This window comes from Crotalus tigris, unplaced genomic scaffold (genome assembly GCF_016545835.1).
Source record: "Crotalus tigris isolate CLP2741 ecotype Arizona unplaced genomic scaffold, ASM1654583v1 scf7180000018371.15429387391:27106975, whole genome shotgun sequence".
Classification (NCBI taxonomy): Eukaryota; Metazoa; Chordata; class Lepidosauria; order Squamata; family Viperidae; genus Crotalus; species Crotalus tigris.
In genome coordinates, this window is record NW_024096970.1 from 13,477,176 (window position 1) to 13,502,623 (window position 25,448).

Genomic DNA, 25,448 nt, shown 5'->3' on the forward strand with positions numbered 1-25,448 from the left:
GATGTCTCAACTGAAACTTTCCTAAGCTATTACTAGGCTTTTGATTGTCCACCACTGGAAAAAACGATATTCAGAGTGCACAGAATACTGCTTTAAGAAGTGGCTGCAGGTTATATTTTCTTGCATTTCCAGAGTGGAAGAACCTTCTATATGTACTTGGTGATAGCCACAAATACTATTTTGTGTGTCTGATCTATGGTGGATACCGGAGATTTGAAGACAATCTTTATACAGTTTATTTTTGTAATGTTGAATCAGTCCTATCTGCTTCAAGGTATCAAATATTTCACTCTATGACTTCCCTTCAAAGGCAGTGATGGCCAGGAAACTTAGGAGGAATTTTTGTGGAATCTTTCCTTTGTATTGAGTTGTTAAGAGAAGCTGATGTGCCCAATAGTGACCTTAACAGTTATGTTGCCATTTAGCAGTTTAAGATTAAATATACTAGTATTTAATTTACCATTAATCTTTCTATTAGCTATTTTCATGTTGTGTGACATTAAAAATAAATAGCAGAAGACGTAAGCTGAAGTTTGACTAACAAAAGTTTAATTTTTACACACAAATGGGATTTATGCGCATCTTACAGTTTTATCTTAGAACCAATGTAGATTAGATCAGGGCAATAGTTTAATCATTTGGGGAACATTGCATGGATGGAGTTCAGCATAAATCTATAAATATAATCCACCCTAAAAAAAAATAGCCCAAATGTATCTGAAAAATTATTTTCTCCTGTACCTATTAGACCTAAAGAAGAAAATACTACCATTATTACATTACCTAGGTACATTACTCTAGGTACAAATTTTGTTCCATACTTTCTAAATGACCCATCCTAAATTTCTCTTATATTAAACTTCTGCTCAGATAAATTAGTCACAGAAGTTCTTTATTAAGTAGAAATGCCTTTTTTTGTAACAACAATAGAAATTTATAGCTGGTTTTTCTTTTTTAAAAAAAAACTTAAATGTAAACCTCAAAATCAGGGCAAAATGTGAGCATTTATACACAATCAAGATACTTGTTCTTTTTATCATTCCACATTGTGGAAATGTTGGGCTGAGCCTTACAAGTTGAACTACAATCATTGACACAAATACAGCTATGTCTACAAAATAAATCTCACAATTTTTTAAAGCAGCGTATTTGCTACATACGGGAAGATTCACATGTAAATAGCATTCAAACAAAACAAAGTGAGATTAAACACTGAATGCACCAGGAATTCCATACTTCTTGATGAGACTCAAATGAGGAAAAGAGTCCAATAAAATTGCATCATTCATTAAGTCATTGTAATTGCACTCTATAGGCAGCTATCAGCAGTTTAACCTGTAAGGAACAAAGAGTCACTGACAAAATCTTTCCATCTCAAAGTATGAAATCCATAAGATACAGCATATTAATAAATTCACACAGTGTAATAGTATCTCATAAAATAGAGCATTTCATACATTCAATATATTTTAGAGGCATGTTTTTACATATTTTCATATGAAAAGACATTTTAGAAAAGCCACTCTTTATAAAGTGCTTTATAAAGAGTCAGAATTTGGCTTACATTAGCATTTTATAACTTTTTAGTAGGCTCAAAATTGCCTAGGGGGAATTTTAATATATTCATTTGAATAATGCTCTTCATTGGCAGTGCTCACCTTTGCCATTGGAACTTCTGCTAAACGTATGAAGAGCTTGTTAAGGCCTTGAATAGGACTGAAGGAATAAATAAAGTGACTATCCTAAAATAAAGAGGAAAAACAACTGAATTCATTTCACAGATATAACATCTCTCTCAAGCCAGGCAAAATATAAAAGCAAAAAAAACCCAACAACCACCTTTTAATACATGTTAAGCCTTGTTCACCAACTAAGCCTGCTACCGACTTGCATGGCAAAAGACCTAATGCCAACCATAAAAACTACATCACAACTAAAAGCACATGCAACTTCTAGGAGGCAGATATAAAAATAGAACAGGAAAAGAAACATAGTAATCTTGAAATTAAACAAGTTGTTTTTAAAGCACTAGTCTACATGAACATTTAATATAATCCAGTAAGCCTTGTCTTAGTATTTTTAATCACTGGAAACCACCTTAAGTAGTGCTCAAAAGTAGGCATGAGGTTTGGCACGGGCAGAAACTAATAGAGGAAATGTATGTGTAACTCCCAGTAAAATAAGCCCAAAGGTGAGGCGAGCATATGGCTGGATAAGACTGACATTAATGCCCTAACAGGTATTAGCCTAGCCACTCACCTGTAAGATCCGCTGGGCAAGCTGCTCTGTCGGGGCAGGATGGCAGGCTCTGTTGGGCTGGGAGGGAGGGGAAAGGATGAGATGAAGGCAAAGGGTACCTCTCTATACTCGGAGCCAAATAACAGGTACCAGAGGCACCTTCCAAGTACTGCCTGAAGGTAGAACATTCTTTTGACTGTTTCTTGCTTATCTTTCATTCACAAATCCCTTGCAAAGCTTCTAAAGCAGGAGTGGGCAATCTACCCCACCTCTTGCAGGCCATAACGTAGGTGGGACTGAAGCAAGCAGTAAGCAGGGCCAGAGCCAAAAGTGAAAGGCAATGGGAATACCCCATTTGCTCTCTGATCACCCTCCTCCTCCAGACATCTCCCTCCTCCTCCTCTCTGTCTCCCAGTTGCAGGATAGGGACAGACAGCAGAACTTTCTTGCACAGAGATTCTGAAATTAGGCCAAAGGCAGGGCAAAATTTGCCCAAGGAGCCTGTTTGCCCATCCCTGCTCTAAAGGGTATTCTATAGCATATTTAACTGTACTTTTATAGCATATTTAACTGTACTTAGCTAAATAAAACTGCCATCTACTATCACACTAGCATCTCGCAAGATCTATTAAAGATAAATCAAAGGACTCTATGTATTTTAGAGAGGGTTTTTTTTAATAGGAAGGAAACATTTACTTGGTATTGCATATCAAATTCCATCCCTTTCTCATAGAAAAATACAGTTAAGCTAGTCAGCAAAAAAGGGGGGTAGTAAATCTATTCTAGCCAATTAAATAATATGCAAACTTTCAAATATGTTGAAAATCGTTACTAGCTATTAAACTAAATGAAAATGAGAAGGGAAGCAATGATAAAGCATGATGTTGGAAAGAAAGAGCTACAGCTTATAGCCTTAAGGTGAAATCTAGGGCTTATGTAATAAAGTTAAATAACGGGCTACTTACTGCCTGTTATGTGCAAAAAAGTAGCAAGGAAAGCTGGGACAAACACAATAAATAATTGCTGTGTATAAAAAAATTGAATCTATATGATGTGCATATGTGCACAAATATGCTTCTCTGGTATTTGTTGGATGGGGAGAAAAAGCTGCTGACTATGCTTAGTGCAACTGACCAATAATATTTACCAAAAGTATAGATAACAACTATATGTTTTGACCAATAATAAGTACAATTATTTAACTTTAATGATCTTCTGTATCCCATTCTGAAATTGTTTTAGGTCCTCAGCAAAGAAAGATGTACTATATAAAATACAGGATTGACACATTCTTCTTGGAATAATAAAGTTCATAGCTAAAAATGTACATTGTTGCCTTTTTTATCATGGACAATATGGAGTAGTCTTTGAGCTGAAGAATATTTGGTTTGTCTCAGAGTTTTCAAACATTAATTCTAATGAATAAGCTAAGATATGATGCTATTCTATTGCTTAAGAAATATGGCTGAGCAATTAGTGGATCCATAAATGTAGATACAACCATTTTAAGATACTATACATATGAAATAAACCATGTTTAAATTATTTATAAATCTATATATGCAAGCAATAGATAGGCAAATCCTTCACAACAAATAGGAGATATCAAGGATTGAAACTGAGAATATCTGTATACAAAATATGAGCTCAACCACAGATTTTTCCAGATTTTCAAAAAACTGAAGATATTCCCCATAACATAAGATTCAGTTTAAAATGAGGCTTGATTCCTCTGTTAAAAGGATGAATTGTTAAGTCTTAGAAATAAAAAAACTATACATTTCTAAAGATGATATAAGTAACCAAAGAGATGAAAAAATTACCAAAAACACAGGCAGCTGGAATTTGTCATTCAAAACCACAGCTTGCACACTGCATGGTCCACAAAGTCGAGCAATGACATCATTCCCCAAAAAGTTTGCATGGAAAATGAATAAAAGAATCCCAGATCCTGTGGAAAAATAGTGAACACTTCATTTCGAGAACATACAAGAGTAAAGAAGAGTTCTCACTCTTCCCTGTGAAAAAGTGATTAACCAATTATAACTAGTTTCTAATACACAAATAGATGGCAGCTTGAATTATATCTTGAATAATAAAAAGTAGCTGTACCGATTGTATTTCAATGTTCTTAAGCCATGTAACTGCAAATCAGATCCCTTCTTTCATAACAAATGCCTAAGTTTGATTCAGAAAGATAATCTGGAAAGTAAATGCTTAAAGAATTAATTTGGGAATCTTAAAGATTAATTTCTTTTTACATTCTGTATGTAGGAATATTAAATAAAGAACTTATTAATATACAATTTTAACATAAAGTTTGGTTAAGTAAGATCAGATATTTTAACTTTGGTAAATCCAATTTTTAGGATTATAATTCTGAAAAAATTATTTCCTGTTTTTTTCTACCATAATGCAATTTTATGCACTTGGAAGATACAGATAAGCTTAACACAACTATTAAATATACCATATTGTCTCTCTCTCTTTCTCAACAAAAAAAGAATAAGCAATAAAACCTATCAATCTCAATACTTTATTTCTGCTACCTATTACCATTAGTAGAATATTTTAGTTTGACATGTTTTATTTATTTAAATATTCAAACTTGTTTATGCCCATAAAGTAGATATCACACCCTTAAATATCTGGATTTTCATTTCACTAATCAAATTTGTCTCCAAATACAACCTTCAGGCACATTCTGTGGGGCCTTATAGGTGAATTCTGAAGAATAATCTGGTCCCTCGCAAAGCAGATGACATGCAATATCAAATATTGGTTCCATCAAATTAAGACGGGCTTCAAAGTATTCCCTGATTGTCTCTTCTGCCACTCGGGTTAACCTAAAATCAAGCAAAATTTAAACTTGTAATTGTATTAGAAAAAGAGTCATAATTCATTTTCAATGAGTAATATTTTGTCAGTTGATGACCTTCTATTCACAGAGGGCCCGAAAATACCATTAAATGGAAGGAACATACAAGGTCAGAAAAAAAAATTGTGCAGCAGCTCTCCCTCCTACCACTACTGTAAATCCAATCTACTTCTGGATTCAATATTTAGAATTGCATTCCATAGCACTAGTGGTAAATATTTGTATTACATTTATTTCCCAAAACTCTAAAACTTCTGCCCTCAAAGGCCTCGTTCTAATTTTGTTGATATCTTGCACTAAAAATAAATAGATTATCTGTTCAAAGGGAGAAAACAGAGATTTTTATAAGCTAAGTCTTTTCCTTTCATTTTACCTCTTATAAAAACAATATTAAATATAAACACACAAAAGCAATGAGCAATAAAAATGACTATAAGAATAACTTAAATGAAAGTCCCTCACTCAAACAGCTCCACTAATTCATTTTTAAAGAACCTTTTCTGCATAGTAGCTTCTTCTCTATACAGCAAATAACAAAGTTCTTTCTCCCTAGCCCCAGGTTCCTTATATTCCTTAGTTTTTTCCATGTAAAAGCCCATCCTTTGTCTTCCAGCAACTGAATATATCTTAATCATGTCATGATTAAGCAGAGTGCTAATTACCCTGCCCACTGAGACTCTGGATTTAACCTATCAAAGCAGAATTCCACAGAGAATGCATGGATGGAGTTAGTTTTCTTTTTAGACATTGTTAATAGGATATTTTTATTGTAGTGTATTGTATTTATTGTTTAGTTGGCCCTAATTGTGTTTTAATTTTGTAAAGTGCCAACACTCATTGCAATATGTAAATATATTAATCACTATAAATATACTAATTAAATCAAGATTTTAAAAATTAAACAATAGGCTTTATGGAAAAAAAGTTCTTCATATGAAAGAGCAAAGCCTGGATAAAAACGTCCTAACAGTAATTATAAAAAATTCAACTAAAATAGTTTATTACATATTTATTGTTACTTATTAAATTTTTAAGAAGATATGTAAAATATATTCATTCACAAGAAAAAAGTACTGAAGCAAATATAAATAAAAAATAATTTTAGGATTTTCTGGATTTGAAATATAATCCAGGTTTTGGCTTGCATAAAACAACTTTAAAAATCTTTCAACTTGAATCCTAAGAACTCATGTGAGAGGCCTAAAAATCCCTCACTGAGTGAAGCTATTAATAAAGGCAACCTCCTCCTAAATGCTAACAGTAAAATAAGCATGCAAGGAGTCATCTAAGTATTATGTTAAAATGTTTAAGAAATATAATCTTCCAATAAAAAAATCTGACATCAACATTCCCTGATTCACTAAGGAAATTGAACCACCTCCAATGCAAGGACTTACGTAGCCAAATGACTCCTGAGGAGTTCAGACACTGATAAATTATTACACTGTTTGGCAAAGTGAAGAGCATTGCTCTGATGCTTTGATGAAATATTGCAATCAGCTCCACTTTCAATCATTAGACGGACGATATCGTAATTTCCTCTCTTACAAGCCTACATGTGAGAGTTTACCAAGAGATATAATGAAAAGGCAGTTAAAGGACATGCATATTTTGGAGTAGATGCTAGATACTAGTAGCACTGGATTTCATAGATTTACTGTGTAGTGCTGGGCCTGGAAATAATTCAGCAGCTACAGTAATACAAAATGCAGGGGCCTAGGCAAAAATAGCTACATCCTGATATACTTGGGACAAACTCCCTACCCTGGTGGCCAGTTGGCTTCTGGGTGGGCTACAACATGCTGGTTGTCTCCTTTAAAAGGCTCTACACCAGCGTTTCTCAACGTTTGTGTGACGGCGACCCCCGTCACATGAACGTGCCGCGCATGCGTGGCGTGGCACGCATGCGTGGTGCCACCCCCATGCGTGGCACGCATGCATGGCGCCGCCCCCTGAGGGGGGAAAATGGCGGATCGCATTGTTTGGCGACCTCCGTAAACTGGTCGATCGACCCCAAATGGGGTCGTGACCCATAGGTTGAAAACCGCTGCTCTACACCAAAGGTCCCCAACCTTTTGGGCACCAGGGATCAGTTTCATGGAGAGAGGTTTTTCTGTGGACTGGAGGGGCCGTGGTTTTGTGTGCTGCCTGCATCCCACAGATGGGAGTTTTGCTTGTTTATGCAAACCGGTTGCTGGCATGTCGTGGCCTGATACTGGTCCATGGACCGGGGGTTGGGGATCCCTGCTCTACACATTTCCAGACCAGGTTTTCTGAGGGGCCACCTTCTCTCACATTCATCTGTCCATACAGTGAGATCACATACAGGATCAATTCCCTCAGATCTGAGCTTAAGTTACTAAACATTAACTCAGTGTAGCATGCAGGTCTGTAATCTAGCAATAAATGGTGAGTTATCTTCAACACATAATGTTTTCATAACATTATACTTCATTATCATATTTGTTTTACCCCCAAATATGAACATTTCTTGTACTTATGAATTAACATGTAGGCATAAATCTTATTTAATTTGTGATTTCTGTATTAGAATTTTTACAGAAAATTACTTGTCTAGAAGAAAATATATCCAGATTTACCACTATTCAAGTTTACTCAAGTTAACAATAAATACCTTCATTAATGCAGTTTCACCATTCTTTTGCTGCACATTCACATGTGCACCAGCTTCCAAGAGAAGGGCGGCAGTAGTTAGATTGTTCTACAAAAACAAAATGATTCACACATGAATATTTCAAACCTAAGAGAACATAGATAAAATGAAAGTAATGAATCCAAGATCTATACAAAGATTAAAACAAACTTATACTATGATCAGTGATACAAGACTTCTGATTTTCCTTTCTATTTATTTTTGCATAGAGAAAACAGAAATAAAAATGCAGGATCAGCAGATTTGCTGCTATATAGTTTTATTTATTATACTAAACTTGTGATGAATTCTTATGTTACTTAAAAACATAGTTTAGGATTGCAAACCAGTCATTACATATTAAAAATATTATTAGATATATATTTGCATTTTCTTTCAAAGTAGAACTCAAAGTGACCAGCAATTCCTTTTCTATTTGTAAAAGGAGCATCTCTTTCTTTGCAGCAATACTATCTAGATCAAGGGTCCCCAACCCCTGGGCCATGTGAATGGCTGACCAGTGGGCACTTGTGCATGTGCGCACTGCCCTGCTACTTGTGCAAGTCGGGCTGTAAGTGCGCAAGTGCCCGCTGGCCTGCCGCTCATGCATTCCAATTCCCCTCTTCCTTCACCCCCAGCCATAAAGGTTGGGGACCGCTGATCTAGACTGCTTAGCACTAAAACTACAGGTAGTCATCAACTTAGGACCATATTTGGGACCAGAATTTTGATTGCTAAGCAAGTCATCACATGACTGGACCCAATTTTATGACTATTGTGGTCGAGCAAATCATCATAGCCATTAAGCGAAATCACATGGTTGTTAAGGGAATCTAGCTTCCCCAATTGATATTTCTTGTCTGATACTGGCCGGTTGAAAATTATGATCTCATTATTACAGGATGATGCAATTGGTTGTAAATGTGAGCTGGTTGCCAAGCCTTACGAATTATAATTGTGTGACTCACAAGATAGGCATAAGATGCAGAAGGAACTTGACAGACTTGAACATTGGGCGCTATTTGACAAAGTGAAATTTAATGGTGAAAAAAGTACGGTTCTACATTTAGGCAAGAAAAATCAAATGTACAGGTATAGTATAGGTGGTATCTTGCTCAATAGTAGCAACTGTGTCAGGGATCTCAGAGTCCTAGTGGACAATCACTTAAATATGTGTGCTACAGCTGCCAAAAAAGCCAAGACAATGCTAGAATGCATTAACAGAGGGATAGAATCAAGATCACGTGAAGTATTAATACCACTTTAAAATGCCTTGGTAAGGCCACACTCGGAATATTGCATCCAGTTTTAGTCACCATAATGCAAAAAAGATGTTGAGACTCTAGAAAGAGTACAGAGAAGAGCAACAAAGATAATTAAGGGATTGGAGGCTAAAACATATAGTTGCTGGAATTGGGTATGTCTAGTTTAATAAAGAGGACAAGGGGGGACATGATAGCAGTGTTCCAATATCTCATGGGTTGCCACAGTGAAGAGGGAGTCAAGCTATTCTCCAAAGTACCTGAAGACAGGACAAGAGGCAATGGATGGAAACTAATCAAGGAGAGAAGCAACCTAGAACTAAGGAGAAATTTTCTGACAGTTAGAACAATTAACCAGTGGAACAACTTGCCTCTAGAAGTTGTGAATGCTCCAACACTGAAAGTTTTAAAGAAGATATTGGATAACTATTTGTCTGAATAAGGTAGGGTTTCCTGCCTGAGCAGGGGATTGGATTAGAAGACCTCCAAGGTCCCTGTAAGAGTGGTTTGATGGCTGTAACTTTGAGGACAGATTATAAATCTCTTTTTCTGAGGTTACTATAGCTTTGAATTGTTGTTAAATGATCAGTCATTAATCAAGGACTACTTGTACTACAAATAAATAGGTTCTAACATTCATTTCTTAAAAAAGGAATGTTTTTCCTTAAAAAAAAATAAACAAATGTGGAAATATTAGAATCAGCAATTCAAGGAATAAGCATGCATTTGTGTAGCATGTACTTCAAATAATACAAAATTGTATTGTTAGCTGATAAATTACTGATCAACTATGCTAAAGTAAATGTTGGCTGAAAAAGATCAAGTAAATCTCTATCTCCCTATTCTTATATTTTCTAAACAATGTTGAGTAATGTTTTCAAGACGAAGAGAACACTGTCACTTAATGAATCTCTGATGCTGCTTGTAGAAGATCCCAGATTTAATCTCAAGCTTCTTATTCAAGTCTACTTGGATTGGTAAAGAATGTAGTCTGAAAATGGAGAGGGAGCTGCTGCTAGTGAATGTGAACAGTACAGAAAGGTATGATTATTTGTTTATATTTCACACTTCTTAAAGTCATGATTTAGTAGCAATAGCAATAGTATTTAGACTTATATACCACTTCACAGTGCTTTACACTCCTCTCTAAGCCGTTTACACAATCAGCCTATTGCCCCCAACATTTTACCGATCTCGGAAGGATGGAAGGCTGAGTCAACCTTGAGCCAGTGAGACTCAAACTGCCAAACTGCTGGCAGTCAGGAGTCAGCAGAAGTAGCCTGCAGTACTGCATTCTAACCACTGTGCCACCAGGGCTCTTAGTATAAAGTAGCATGCTCCTATATACTTTCTTGATAAAGCAGTCAAATTTAAGAAAACTTAGAACAAGGGTTCTCAACCTTGGCAACTTTAAGACTTGTGGACTTCAACTCCCAGAATTCCTCAGCCAGCTTTGAGTTGAAGTCCACAAGTCTTAAAGTTGCCAAGGTTGAGAACCCCTGACTTAGAACAATTAATCAATGGAATGGTTTGCCCTCAGAAGTTGTGGGTGCTCCATCACTGGAGATTTTTAGGAAGAGATTGGACAATCACCTGTCAGAAAGGTATCCTGCTTGAACAGGGGTTGGACTAGAAAATCTCCAAGGTCCCTTCTAACTCTTGTTATTCTGTTAAAAAGGTAAATATTGCAGAAAGTATACAACTTAATAGTAAAACTATCCTGGAATGCCCTGCCAAGCAACAATATATATATATACAAGACTACCAGATCAGCATACACTACACATACAAATGACTTTCACTTCCTTCAAAGCAGATTTATGCCACTTATTTCAAGAATTTCTGCTTACAGCTATAATTAGATCTTAGAATGAATTGCTGGTAGCCTGTTTTAATTTTCCTCTCTATCCCTATATATGAGAAACCTGCTACATATTTGCACGACTCTTTAAATAGTATTATGTCTTGAAACAAGGTAATATTCTTGAGAACACCTATGAGTTTGGCTTACTATGGAAAAGCAGTAAAAAAAGAGATTAACAGTAGAGTTGATCCAATAACCTAAACAGTTAATTATCCAAAAGCCAAGTTCAATTAGCATTATTTTAGGGGAACGAATAAACAGAAAAAGTGGCAGGAAACGGACCTTTTCAGCTGCATGAATCAATGCAGTTGTGCCATTCTTTTGTCTGCAATTAATTTTAGCTCCTTTCCGGATAAGAAGTCGAAGGATGTCATCGTGGCCTCCTGCAGCAGCCAGCATCACCAGAGTCATTCCACTAGAATCCTATAACAGTGATTTATAATGGTTGGTTATCAATAAAAATACTTTCTTAAAGAAGTAACTTTGATTATTGAAGAACAGATGTACAACGTAGTTACTATAAAGGTAACAGCAAATTAACTGTGCTGAGTCTGAAGAAAACTTCTAACTACAGTATTCTGCTGTTACGTAAACTGACTACGTACAGCTTACTCAGAAGCATTACACAAGTAGAAAAATAACTATAATTTCTATATTTTTGAATTCAGAAGAGATATTTTGTGCTGTGTTAAGAATGAAAAGGAAAAAGTTTCTTGGATAATATTTATCATTTCTGATATATCAATTTTTCTGATATGCTTAAATGTATTTTTAAATAAAAATACATTGGCTGATTAAACTGGAACACTTTTTCAGATGAGTAATTTTTATTATTACAACTGATATACAAATTTATTAAAGTAATAAACTGTGAAGCAGTCATACTGAAGTAAAGACCACCACTGATCAAGGAGAGAAGCAACTTAGAACTAAGGAGAAACTTCCTGACAGTTAGAACAATTAACCAGTGGAACAACCTGCCTCCAGAAGCGGTGAATGCTCCAACACTGGAAGTTTTTAAGAAGAGACTGGACAGCCATTTGTCCGAAATGGTATAATGTTTCCTGCCTGAGCAGGGGGTTGTACTGAATGACCTCCAAGGTCCTTCCAATTTTATTATTATTATTATGCAGTGTAAATACAAATAGATTTGTGTTGTAGAAATAATAATCTAAAAAATATGAAATACATTATCTATGATCCAGTATCTTTAAATAGTATACTTCAGAAGATTAAATTCCTACTGTATTACTCTAAATTCCTACTGTATTACCGTATTTATAAAAAATAAATAATGTACTCTATTAAAACATACCTCCTGATCAAGATTATATTCTTCATTTGAATTAAGTGCCATCTTCACCATAGTATAGTTCCCATTTTTAACAGCATCTCGCAGTTGAGCTAGAAAAGCATTCAACAGTAATTAGTATATTTAAAAAATTGAGATATGCACCTGTTCAGTCTCTGCATGTTACTCACCTGATGTTATCCCGTCATTTGTCAAGTGCTCTTCATCTTCTCCATCAAGATGTTTCTGAAAGTCCTCTAATGATAGCCATTCTAACTGCATGTCCATACCTAAACTCATTGTCTGTTGCTTTGCATCTATCATGTTTGGATTTTTAGAAGAAAAGGAAAAAAGTTAAATCTTCCCATTGTCAAATCAATAACTTCTGCAGACATCCTTCCTTCTCATTACTGATGTACAAGAACCACTTTGAATTTTGAGGGCAGAATAGCTATTTCAAACCCTCCGAAAATTTGAATTTGACATACATCCTAAACGATTGAAATAGACCATCAGCCACTTGTCTCATGCTCAAAACATTGTTCTGAACTCAATGTTTTATAGGTGAAATAGTTTGAATTCACATTCTGCTTATTATCTCTGTAAGTTCAATTACAAAATTCACAGTATTTGAATCCTCTGTGAAATAAATATAGCTCAAACGTACTAGTAAGACATTAATGATAAATCAATGTATATTGTATTTCCTAATGGACATATTTATTTTTGGATATACTTGGATGGATATATTTATTCGTAGTTTTTATTGATCGTAACATTTTTAGCATTAGTGATCCCCGATTGAGGTACTTTGTGCCTTCCTCCATAATCACATAAAATTGCATCTATCCTTAATCAAGTTACACGATTCAGTAAGATACTTGTCCAATAGAATTTCAACACACTAATAGTTGTCTACTGATGAATCTTTTTCTCAATAATATTCAAAATATATATGAAAGTTCATAGAGGATTTTCATCTAGCTCTAGGGCAGTGGTCTCCAGTCTTTCCAGTTCGGAGGACTGGCAGAGGCAGGGGATAGGGGATGGTTTTGCTTGTGCCTACTGCTTTCATAAATGTAGCTTAGCACACATGCACACTCGCCCACCCCTTCTGCGGCCCGGTTCATAATAGCCTGCAGCCCAGCACTGGGCCATGGACTGGGGGTCCATGGGGGACCCATTCTAGGGAACATTTGACTTACTAGCGATAATGCAATGGATAATGAATAAAGGTATATCTATGGAGATTCTCAGTCATCCAAGTCATTGTTATTCCAAAGATGCTTTTTCACGCGGCACTGGACTTTCTTGTTTTTGTTTCACTTCTCATCCAATAAGCTTCTTCAGCTCTGACTGGATGATGGGGAATGATGAAATGAACAACTGTCTACAAGGAATATAAATCCTTTCATTCCCCACTATCCAGTCAGAGCTGAAGAAGCTTCTTGAACGAGAAGCGAAACTTCTTCAAAGAAAAACAAGAAAGTCCGGGTACCTCGTGAAAAAGCATCTTTGGGAGTGGATAAAGATAGTTAGATAATCAAATACTAAAAGAAAGAAGACTGAGCTTCCAAGAATTAAATATATAAGGATTCTTCAAAGGTCACATTAAGACCTTTATGCTGGATCCCTTACCTATTTGTGGATCACACTGTATAGTCATCTGAAATGAGCTTTTGTTCTTAGTGGCTTATTGTTAACTTACCAGAACTGTCCTCAGTTATATCATGGTCACCCTCTGCTGCAATGTATGCCCAAGTATCGGTTTCATCTCTGCTGGTCCTGCTATATACTTGCTTATCTTTTAATCTAAATTCATCTGTGGATCTAGACTCGTGTGCTGAGTCCTCTTTTTTCCGACTGTCCAAATATTCATTTTTTTCTTCTGAACAGATGCTAAACACATCAAATGCACTCTTGATCTCTTTCAAACCTACAACAAGAAAATAATTATTTTTTGGACTCTACAGCATGAGTGGGATATAATGATTACTTTTAGGGTTAATATAATACAATTTCTACGTTAAAGTGAGAATCGCCTTTCTTTACAATATCCATCTACAAAAGCCTTGCAGAATCAAGGGAATTTAAATTTTTTAAAGGCCTTCAATGATTCCTTAGAACTGGAAAAAACTAGCAAAACATCAATGTACAGATTTCTAATAGGAACATTTGTTACAGCATGTTCACTTTTTAAGCAAGTGGGGTCGTTTTGTTCTATTGATTTTAAATAAATTACCATATGAATTGTTGATTTATAGGGTTAACTCCCCACATCGTAAGCACCTTCAGTCTGCCTACTTTAAGGAGAATTAAGTCATCCAGTGTGATCATCTCAAAGAGGCAAATTTAAAATTCACCACCACCTAATGACAGGGTAGGCAACCTTGGCTCTTTTATGACTTGTGGATTTCAATACCCAGAGTTCCTGAACCAGCCATGCTGACTAAGGAATCCTGGGAGTTGAAGTCCACAAGTCATAAAAGACCAAGGTTCCCTATCCCTGGACTAGAAGAAAGAAAGGGGCAGATAGAAAACGCTTCTTTTTGTGGCATGCCTCTGTGCATGCAACCCTTACTTCTGGAGATCTGAAAGGCATGTTCCCATATTTCATTCAGGAAAGCAATCAAGATAAAAGTTTGTCATATGGCCTAGTATTTGAAGTATCTAGTAATGCTTTGATGTCAGCATAAAGCGCCTTAGAATATTTTAAATCATTTCCAGATGATTTAATTCTTCAAATCATTTCCTGGATAGGTTTAATTATAAAACTTTAACACTCAAATACACTACTTGCAAAGATGTTTTCATCAAGCTAACATCATAATCAATTTTTCAGCACACTAGGAACTGGAACTGAAATTCCATGCAGCAATATTACTAAGCTTAAGCAGTTTAGAATATTAGACAAGAATATATTCCATAAATCAAGATTTAAATTTATATAAAGGAGAGATGAAAGCACATTTATCTACATGGATTTATGCCCAAAATAGCCTTTATACATTATCACCAATTAAGTTAAGATGTAACTCATCTCTTAAGAGCCTCATCTGAACAGCAAATATTCATTCTTCACAAGATATAGAAACAAATTTATTAGTGTAATGTGAGCATCATAGCTATATTTTAGTAGGAAGTCTTTAAAGTCAAATTTATGCAAATTCATACTTCTTTTCTATCAGTAACATTCACACAATCTTTTTCATTCAACATAGTCTTCTGAACCACTGTGAAGCGTTTTGTGATGTAATGCCACACGAAAGAGCTCTCACATGCTGCTCTGCATTCATCTACATTTGGATTCAACCCATGAAAATCAAACACGAATCATGATGAAAAAATTATCAGGTTTTCCACAAAAGTACATATTGTACTGTAAAGACTGAAGCAAGATTACATCAGTATTCCAAAAGATGTATTTTATAATTTATTATTTCAGCCTTACCTTTAATCTGCCTTTGCTCTTTTCTGTTTTTTTCTTCCTTTTCAGAGTCCAATTTCTTCTGGAGTTTTTCTTTTATTTCACTTTTTTTTGTTTCCTTTTCCTAAAAATGAAAAATAAACATAAACAAGAGTGTTCTGGATATAGATGACAACAAAAGCTAATCTAACTTAAAACATATAAAGTTGCTCTTCTATTCAATTTATTACAAAAGTATTAAGAATTGGCATTGATTTCCATACAGCGTAAAGAAGAGCAAAACATAGTGAAACTAATGGTTAACCAGTTATAGAGCAAAGCTACCGGTATAAATGCATGGACATAAGGGCAATTTAAATCACACTAAAATGAATGTGAAATCCAGGACGTACCAAAAAAATATATACTTCGATGTGTAAGAGGCATTCAACATACGCAACAGTATTTTCTCAGCATTTAAGTACATACCTTTATTTTAAAAAAGCAGTTTTCTGTCTTTGGAATGGAATGGTGAAGTACTCTCAGAAAATTACATTTCCCAAACCTTTGGACACATACATATTTCACTGGATTTTGCCTAAAGTACTTTCAGTTCTGTAACAAACTAGAGAACCTGTGACTTGATGGATCATCCTTTCAGAGATATTTCCTTATCTAACCAGAATGACCACAGGTGGGAAAAAAAAAAAAAAGTGGGAGCGGGAGCAACTTCCAAATCGACTTTTTCCTTTCCTTCCTTTCCCCTCCCTATTCCCTTCCCTCCCTTCCTCCCCCCTCCCATTCCCAGCAGGCAGGTAAATGGCTGCTACTAGGTGGTAGAAGAGAGAGTGGGTGCACAATGGCTGGCATGAGTGAACAAGAAGTGAGGGAGGCTGCACAGGTGGGTCGGCTTACCTAAGCAACTTGCAATTTTCCCTGCCAGCTTCCCCATTGACTTTCTCCCCGCAAGCTTCCCACAAACAAAAACTTTCTAACGGGAAGGTGGCAGGAAGCATCAGCAACCATGATCCACTTTAAAGTTCCTGCCAGTTTCCTCAATAACTTCTGAGCAGCTGTCAGGGATTGTTGAAAATGAGGGCTCATATGACTGAAGCACTACACTCCCCCAAATTTCATTTCCATGGGGGTCATGGGTCACAGCATATTATTAAATTATCCCATTTAAGTTACCTTGGCTCAGTAATTACTGCCTTATGCCATCCTATTGTACCCACTTTACAGACACAAGTTCTAGTAGTATATAATCACTGGATGTCATAAAAATGTTAACTTACTCACAGGTAAATCAGACAAGCTGATAACTGAACCCTTTTACTCATAAAGGATAAAATAGTAGGTTAGCCCTTAGATAACACTTTACCCAAGTAAAAATAGCAGAACCATTTCAACCAAGTCTTACACAGCAGTCTGATTATCTTGCATCAAATTGCTTTGAGATTACTTGCATAATCTGGGGAGTGGAAATAGTGTAATATAGTAGAATACACAAAACAGATAAGATAGGAAATTTAAGTGCTATTTCAATTCAAATGGTCTCAAAATGATTTATTTTAACTCTTAAAAAAACTAAAAGGAGGGGAAAAAGATGAATGGAAATGCCTAGGGGGGGAAAAAAAACCAAGTTGCCGGTACACATGATTAAATGAAGATTTGGAATAAAGAAAACAAGATCTGGTAAATAAATCCTAATTTTGTGTCATCCACTACTGATTACCTTAGGTAAAATGCCTTTTTCCTTTGGGGTTTCGTCAACATTCAGCTCATTTTTGGAGAGATTCTTCTTGCCAACCGTGCTCCCTCCTTTACTGCAGTCAATGTCCATTATAAATTTTTCAAAAAGATTCTCCCCTAGAGAATACTGAGATTTTATTCTCTCCTCATCACTTCTCCAATTTATATTCTTTTCTTTGCTTTCAGGAATGGCTGCCTTTTGAAGCACATTCCCACCATAAGATTGGCCTGGCTTTGCCTCTTTACTTTTCAGTTTCATACTGCTCCCTTCTCCTCCTGTATCACTGGGCCTGCATCCTCGTTCATCAACAGACAGTTTCAGAGGTTTCTGTGCTGGAGCAGATGTAAATGGCCTCTTATTTTCGAGTTCAGGAGATGCTTTTGTTTTCTCTGGAATCTTCTGCTTTTTCTGAGTGCTCTTCTTCTCCAAACTTTTATCTACTTTTCTGTTTTCGTCTAATTCTGCAGCCTTCTTGTGTTTCTTTTTCTTCCTTTTAACCCTTATTTCACAACTATCATCTGTGCTTGAAGTACTATCAGGCTGATGAACTGCAACCTCTTCTAACCGGTATTTGCCAGAAGGTATCTTATATTTTTCCTCACTGCTATCAGAGTCTAAATCTTCACTTTCAAAATTTGCAGCTTGAGAAAAAGAATCATCTTGCATGCTATATTCACCATCTAAATGATGAATACCATGTTTCCCCTTTTGCATATGTTTATTTTCTTTGCTCTCCTCTTTCATTTTTTTCTTTCCATCTTTGCTTTCTTTTTTTTTACTGTGATCTTTTATATCCTCTCGCCTTTGTTTTTTGGAATCTTTGATATCTTCCTTTGACTCCGAAGTCCTTTTCTTTGGTTTTGAATCCGAAGCCAGACTGTCAGAAGAATTTTCACATTCTAGAACTGGTTTTTCTTTAACTTTGGCTAGTTTAGTTTTTTTCTTTTGTATTTCATCTTGGTTTTTATCTTCTTTGTCTTTAGATTTTTTCTTTTTCTTCTTTGGTGATCGGTCCCCTTTTGTATCACTTTGCCAATCACTATCTGCTTCAGAATCTGCTTCAAAAAGATCATCATTTAAAGGCAGTTTCTACAAAAGGGAGAGAAAGAAGGGACACTTAAAAACATTTAATATAAAATATAGAATAGATTAAAAGGATAGGATAGGATAGGATAAGACAGCATAGCACAGCACAGCATCTCACAGTAACATATGTATATTCAAAAATGCTTTCAAATTTGATCTTTATATGAAGGAAGATAAAATCAAGGATCTGAGATCAAATTATCTGTCTATTTTCACCAAGATTTTATTAAAAAAACTTTTTTCCTTTGACCAATCATATGTACATTTCTGAAGGCTTCCTTCATTTTATGAGAGTTGCCATATAGCTGACAGAATTACCATTCAATTAACTCAAGTGTAAAGTCCAAACTCCATCCACCTGTTTATGTAGTTTGGGGATTGAAACATTAATATTTTTGCAGAACATCATAAATATTGCATTTAAAATTATCAATATTATAACTCAAAAAAGTGTAAGAAAAAAGCAATTAAATCATTTCAAGTCCATAACTGCAGCATATTAAATATAAAGTTATTTTCTTAATTAGAAGCAGTTTTAATTGTTATACCTTTCAAAAGGAAAACAGCAGGGATAAAATTCTGCCAGTAGGGGGCACTAGCAAAAAGCTCTGCCTGTTATTTTAGCTAGCGCAGAGGTCCCCAGCCTTTTCAACACCACAGACCGGGTCCGTGGAGAGAGGTTTTTCCATGGACTAGAGGAGGAGTGGTTTTATGTGCTGCCTGCATCCCACGGATGGGGCTTTGCTTGTTTGTGCAGCCCAGTTGTTGGCATGCTGCGGCCCGGTACCAGCCCATGGACCAGGGGTTGGGGACCCCTGATCTAACGTCACCATGTATACAACCAGGGTCTTCGTAACCCCTTCAGTGTGTGAGTAGGCAGGCATTTAAGAATATAGGCTGCCCCTTAAGTTGATTCTAAACAACAAAGACATTTTAAGCTCAATATCAGCATTTCAAACTAGGTATGAAAACCAAAGCAGCCAAAGTAGATGGTATAAAATTGGTATAACATTACTAGAATATCTAGTAAGCTGATAAGATTTCACTTATGGAGTCCTTGATGCTCTCTGAGTTGGGTTGTTTACTTGCAGAGGTTTACTATCTGATTAGGTGATATCATCCTTGCTAGTGAGTGTGGAGTTTTCTCCCTGTTTATGTACAATATAATTCAAACCCTGATAGTGCTGGCGGGGTATGGTTTTCTCTTTGGTAGTTCCTTGATTATGTTACTGTTTTCTATTTGATTTCAATTAATTTGCCTTTTAGTGTGTTACTTGTTTTTAAATTAATAAATAATTATGGGCAAAACCCTATCCAATCTTCTTTAAAATGAAAAGAGGCTGCTTCAGTACACAGAAGAAAATCTGCAGATTAAATAAAGCAAAAAATAAATCAAGATGACCAAATGAATTCTCCTCTTCACAGGTCCAAAGAAATGATGTCTGAAAATTTGTCTGAATTCTGAATCCCAATGAGAGACCAATAGAGTTTTACAGATTAATACCAAAAAATTTAAGGTAGCCTGAATAAGCTTTTGCATTACTGAAAATCATTTTATCAATTTAATTTTGTAAAATTTTGGTTCCAATAGAAAGATTTTTACAAGCAAATTCAAACCCATCATTTTTCCTAAACATCAAGGGAGATCACAAACTGTAAAGCCTAAAGATATTTTTTAAGTGGTTTAAGAACAGAGCTGTCATACAGTAGTCCTTGCTTAACAATGGTAATTAGGTGCAGAATTCCTTTTGCTAAGCAATGTGGTTATAAAGCACAATGTCATAAATGTATCATTTAGTGATGCCAATCCTGGCAATCCCAATTTCCACCATTAAGTGAGAATCAAGGGTTGTTATGCAAGGACCTCATATGGCTGGAACTTGTGATTTCCTGCTAGTTAGCAACAAGCAAAATCAATGTGGAAGCTGGCAGGAAGTCACAGGTCCTGGTTATGACAAGTTTTTCCTTAGGCAGCTCACAAGCAGGCAACAAGCAAGGAAGTTCTACCAAGTGGGGAGGGAAGGGGTGCTGTGGTGTGGAGGGAGTGCAGCAAGGCCAAGGGATGCAGAGCATGGGGAGGGCCAAGTGCAGCAGTCCTAGCAGGTACAGAGTGGGGAGGCCAGTGGCTCATGGCACAAATGCAGAAAGGGAGGAGGGTGTGGCTTGAGTGTAGCCAGGCTGGGCTGTGGCCACACTTGCCCTGTTGCTTTTCTCTTCTTTTGGAGAAAAAGCAGTAGGAGCTGGGCTGATTTATCAGAGCCACTTTCAACCTTTTGCTTGTGGGAAGACATCAGGGAAGATTGCAAATACTGATCCCGTGACTCTGGGATGCTGAAACCATCTATGTGCAAACTGGCTGCCAATTACCTGGGTCACAATCACATAACCACAGAGGTGCAGCGATGGCTGGAATCTCCATGGCTGGTCCTTAATACTACTCATTCAATACCTTCATAACTGTGAACAATCACTGAACAAGTGATTGGTAAAGGAGGACTGTCCAGCTGGTTATGAGATATACCTCAGAAGAAAAGCAAAAGGAAGGGAAGTGCTTCAAGGATGGGCAGCGGAAGGAAGTTATGACACTTTGCAAAGGCTAGGATCCACAATTATGAAAAACAGGTCGAAACAAATGGAGTGAATGGTATGAAACCCAACATACCTGGATCTCTTTTTTAATAGGCTTAGATTTATTATCCAGCATTTTCTTTCGAAATTCAAGAAGAACTTCTTTACAGTCTTTCAAATGTTCCTCAGGTTCCCATGTATCATCATCTGGCGCATAGCCTTTCCATCGTACTTTATATTTCACTTCTCCCTGGCAGAAAGAAAACAGTTATATCTGTGCCTAATAACCATGATATTCCACTGAGTGGAATAAATAATTAGCAGTAGGCCCCCAATGAACACATGGATTCATTCAGGTCCTTCCCCTTAAATCCTGGCATTTAGTCAGATCGTGGAAGCAGGCCTGTTTCTATGGTGCTCCTACCCCTCAATGATCCTGCAGTCCCTCACCCATTCAGCCTTTTGGATGGCCATCACGTTAGTGCTTTTTGTGCAAATGATAGGCTAAAGTAAGGATGTTTGGAGTTGGTTGTGGGGCTTCCCAAAGGAATGACTAAGGAAGTGGATTTTGATTTGGTTTTATGTTTTTTATAGTTCTAGATTTTATTGTTGTTGAAACTTGCCCAGATTTGTGTTTTAAGATGGATGTCCATACAAATATTTGGATTAATTAACCCTGGCAATGGAGAGGAAAATGGGTAATAAATAGCAAACAAAATATTTAACAACAGAAAAACTTTCCATGCCATAGACTGATTCAGTTTGGGTGAAGGATTTCAATTTAGAATGGCTCAAATTAAATGTATTGTTCCATTATTACGGAAAATTATTAAAGTTGTGATTATGTTTTGATTTGAATGAGAAAAAGAACTGTTTCAAAGTTTGATCATGCCCAGAACAATCATAACTTCCAGAAAGATATGAGCAACTTCTTGAAATTTTAAACATGCTGAAATTATTTTTCAATATCAGTTATGTGAAGAAATGTTCTATTTTCAACTCAAAAGTTTTATATCAGAAAAAAGTATTTTGTTATTATTACAGTAGCTTAGAGGGTGGGGAAGTTGTACATCAATTTAATTTCTGAAAAAAATGCGATACAGGAGTCTTCACTCTGTGCTAGGCAACAGTCATAAAGCAAAACATCATGTGACTGCACTGGACTTATGTCAGCTTTACTATGGTTGTTAAGCAAATTACAATAGGTCATTAAGGAAGACACTATGTGACCCAGACTTGTGATGTCCTGCTGGTATTTGCCTTGAGTTTGCTTGTGAGAAGCCAGCAGGGAAGGTTGAAAATGATAATCATGTGACCATGGAATGTTGCGACCATTGAAAGCGCATGCCACTTCTGAAGCATCTCAATCATGATCACATGACCAGATAGATGCTACAAGTTTGCGAACCCATTGTGAACCTAATTTTTCAGTGCTGTTATAACTATAGTCACTGAACATACAGTTAATTGGTAGATGAGGACTTCCTCTATTATACATGTAGTCCTTGATTTATCTCAGTTCATTTAGTGACTCTTTGAAGTTATAACAGCACTGAAAAAAGTGACTTATGGTCATTTTTTACACTTATGACCATTGCAGCATTCCCATGGTCACATGATCAAAATTCAGATGCTTGACAACTAATTCACATTTACAAGAGTTACAGTATCCTGGAGTCATGTGATCTTCTTTTGCGACATTCTGACAAGCAAAGTTAATGGGAAAACCAGAGTAACTGCATTACAAATTTAATAACTGCAGTGATTCACTTAACAAAAGTGGCAAGAAAAGTTGTAAAATGGGGCAACATTCACTTAACAATTGTCTCAGTAACATAAATTTTGGACTCAATTGTGGTCAAAAGGTGAGGATTACCTGTATTGTATTTGACAAAGGTACTGATAAAGAAAAGGTTTGGCAAGTTCCCAAACCTTCACAATAATACAGCTCAGGTGAACAGCTCTGCATGCCAACTCTCTGGAATATCCAGGAAGCCCAACTTCTGCAAATCTTTCAGTCTGAGACCTTAGGCAAAAGTGTCTAAAGCTAAGGGAACTAGACAGGTCACTTGTCCATTTCAGTTCAAGATGCTTTAACTTCGGAAAAGTTAGACAATTCTCTCTGAAGGCAAACAGACTGAACTGGCCCCCGGCCCCATTCTTTGGTTTCTCATGAAAACTGCAATCAATCACAATCGAGCTGGAAAGGACCTTGGAGGTCTTCTAGTCTAACCCCCTGCTCAAGAAACTCTATATCATTTCATATCATATCTTCTAGTCTAACCCCCTGCTCAAGAAACCCTATATCATTTCAGATGGGTGGCTATCCAGTCTCTTTTTAAAAACCTCCACTGATGGAGTGCCCACGACTTCTGAAGGCAAACTGTTCCACTAGTTAATTGTCCTCACTGTTAGGAAGTTTCTCCTTAATTCCAGGTTGCTTCTCTCCTTGATTAATTTCCATCCATTGCTTTTTGTTCTTCCTTCAGGTGCTTTGGAAAAGAAGTTGACCCTCTCTTTTTTGTGGCAGCCCCTCAAATATTAGAATACCGTTATCAAGTCACCCCTAGTCCTTTTTTTCTCTAGACTAGCCATACCCAATTCCTGCAACCTTTCGTCATATGTTTTGGTCAACTTTCCTCTTTTTTTTCCTTCAACTTTCCTCCCTTTTTTTGGGAGGAAGCCTTTAGAGACAGAAGGCCAAGTTCCGATCTCAGCTGCCAGACGCCCCGCATTTCCTTCACTTTCGTACTAGCTGCAGAAAGAGAGAAAAAGACCGAGGCGGGAAACGACAGGAAAGCCTTTTCTTTCCTCATCGCATTCCCTCTTTTTCTCTCCCTTCGTCCTGGGTCGTCTTGTCCCAATTTCCTCGCCTCTCCCGGGAAGGGCGAGAGAAACATCCTGCGAGGTCAGCTCCGTTCTGCCCTCACAAAGCTCGCCTCCACCGGACTTACATCTTCCGTTTTCATATCCAAGATCTTCTCCACCTCGTAGACGTTGTTCTCCTCGTCTTCACTCTCACCGTCGACACCTCCACCGGCTCCCGCTGCCACGGTCGCCGTCTCCGGTTCCATTCGGCTTTCTTCCGCCCGGCCATCCGCCGGCGATTTCACCGCCATCGCCTCCTCCTCCTCTTCAGCCGCGGTCACGGCCGCCGCCATGCTGGAGGCGAATCTTTAACAACATCCCCCTCCCCGCGTGTGGAGACAGCCGAAGGCCCTGATAGGTTGCTGAGAGAGCGGCGCTGGCTTTCACTACGAATCACTTCCCCGCGATGCCAAGTGAGGTAAGCAAAACGGCCGCCAATCAGAGCAAGCGTGGGAAACGTGCGCTCGTACATAGGGCGGAAGGCAGCCAACCAGAAAACGCGACGGGAAAGGAGGCGGGGCGGGATAACTCAGTAAAAGCTACCTTGGAGTTTTGCTTGGAGCGCGTATGTGCTCTTTAGGCAGCTTTTTTTTTTTTTTTTAATCCCAATCTAGTTTATGCCCTGTGATTCTCTATCCGAGTACCGAACTTGGATTTTTGCATTTCTGCTGCAACACACAAGAACGGCACGCCTTGAATTTTAGGTAGCTGAGGGTTTTACGGTGCACTTCCCCCCCCCCTCCCCGGAGCTTAAGCGAATTTCCCGCCCGTACAGGTAGTCCACCCATACAGGTGGTTCGTTTAGGGACCAAAGTTATACAACAGCACTGAAAAAAGTGACATGACAAATTTTTCAGTTATGACATTTGCAGCATCCCTTGGAACATGTAATCAAAATTCAGATACTTGGCAACTGGTTCATATTTATGATGGTTGCAGTGTCCCAAGGTCATGTGATCATCTTTTGCAACCTTCTGACAAGCAAAGTCAATGGGAATTCACTTAACAACTGGGTTGCTCACTGCAGTGATTCACTTAATAACTGGCAAGAAAGGTGGTGAAATAGGGTAAAACTCACTTAACAAATGTCTCACTTAGCAACAGAAATTTTGGGCTCAATTGTGGTCGTAAGTTGAAGACTACCTGTACCTGTACTGAAGTCCATCCGTATCTGAATGTTAGCAACACATAAGTTTAAAAATAAAACGATTCTTTAAACCCATTCCTATCCTATGTCTCCCGGAGGGGAGGGGGGAATGTATCTGCAAGTTTAATGCTTCCTTTGTTTATTGCTCTGTATAACCTTTTACTATTATTTATTGCACTTTATATCTGCTATAATGTGAGTTAGAGACAGGCTGATGTTATCTTAACAAGACAAAAGGATGGCCAGGGGAAGTTTTGAAACAGATGTAATCAAGGGGAGGGGTGATGTATTTTGGTTAGGCGTCTCGGACAAGATTGTGACCTCTGAGGTCCTTTCAAATGGGACCAAAGGGGAGGGGAGGGGGGGCATCGCGATAGGAGTGTATATAATGCTATGCATTTGAACATTTGGGTGTGGTCTCTAATTTAGAACTT

General features: G+C 37.1%; 1 protein-coding gene across 2 annotated transcripts; it reads right to left on the bottom strand.

Annotated features, from left to right (window-relative positions):
- Positions 1-527: 527 nt before the first annotated feature.
- On the bottom strand, positions 528-24,238 carry MPHOSPH8 (M-phase phosphoprotein 8). Of its 2 annotated transcripts, XM_039351499.1 has the most exons (15): positions 23,954-24,238; positions 21,094-21,249; positions 17,328-18,434; positions 15,638-15,737; positions 13,895-14,122; positions 12,378-12,503; positions 12,211-12,299; positions 11,178-11,318; positions 7,752-7,838; positions 6,514-6,668; positions 4,930-5,084; positions 4,062-4,189; positions 2,260-2,316; positions 1,659-1,742; positions 528-1,335 (listed from the first exon to the last, which is right to left on the bottom strand). In XM_039351499.1, exons 1-15 carry the CDS (start codon positions 24,158-24,160, stop codon positions 1,294-1,296), a joined length of 2,862 nt encoding a protein of 953 aa, XP_039207433.1. In that variant the 5' UTR covers positions 24,161-24,238; the 3' UTR covers positions 528-1,293. The 2 variants fall into 2 exon arrangements, with proteins under 2 accessions (XP_039207433.1, XP_039207434.1); XM_039351500.1 differs by lacking the exon at positions 2,260-2,316.
- Positions 24,239-25,448: the final 1,210 nt, after the last annotated feature.

What these genes read in the sequence shown, in the direction of transcription:
- MPHOSPH8 (XM_039351499.1), bottom strand. Translation starts at nt 24,160, where the DNA reads ATGGCGGCGGCCGTGACCGCGGCTGAAGAGGAGGAGGAGGCGATGGCG. An exon ending in AAAAAGGCATTTTACCTAAG is followed by an intron (nt 15,738 to 17,327) that starts GTAATCAGTAGT and finishes TTTCATTTTTAG; the next exon opens with GAAAAGGAAACAAAAAAAAG. An exon ending in TTGCCCAGCGGATCTTACAG is followed by an intron (nt 1,743 to 2,259) that starts GTGAGTGGCTAG and finishes TCTTTATTTTAG; the next exon opens with GATAGTCACTTTATTTATTC.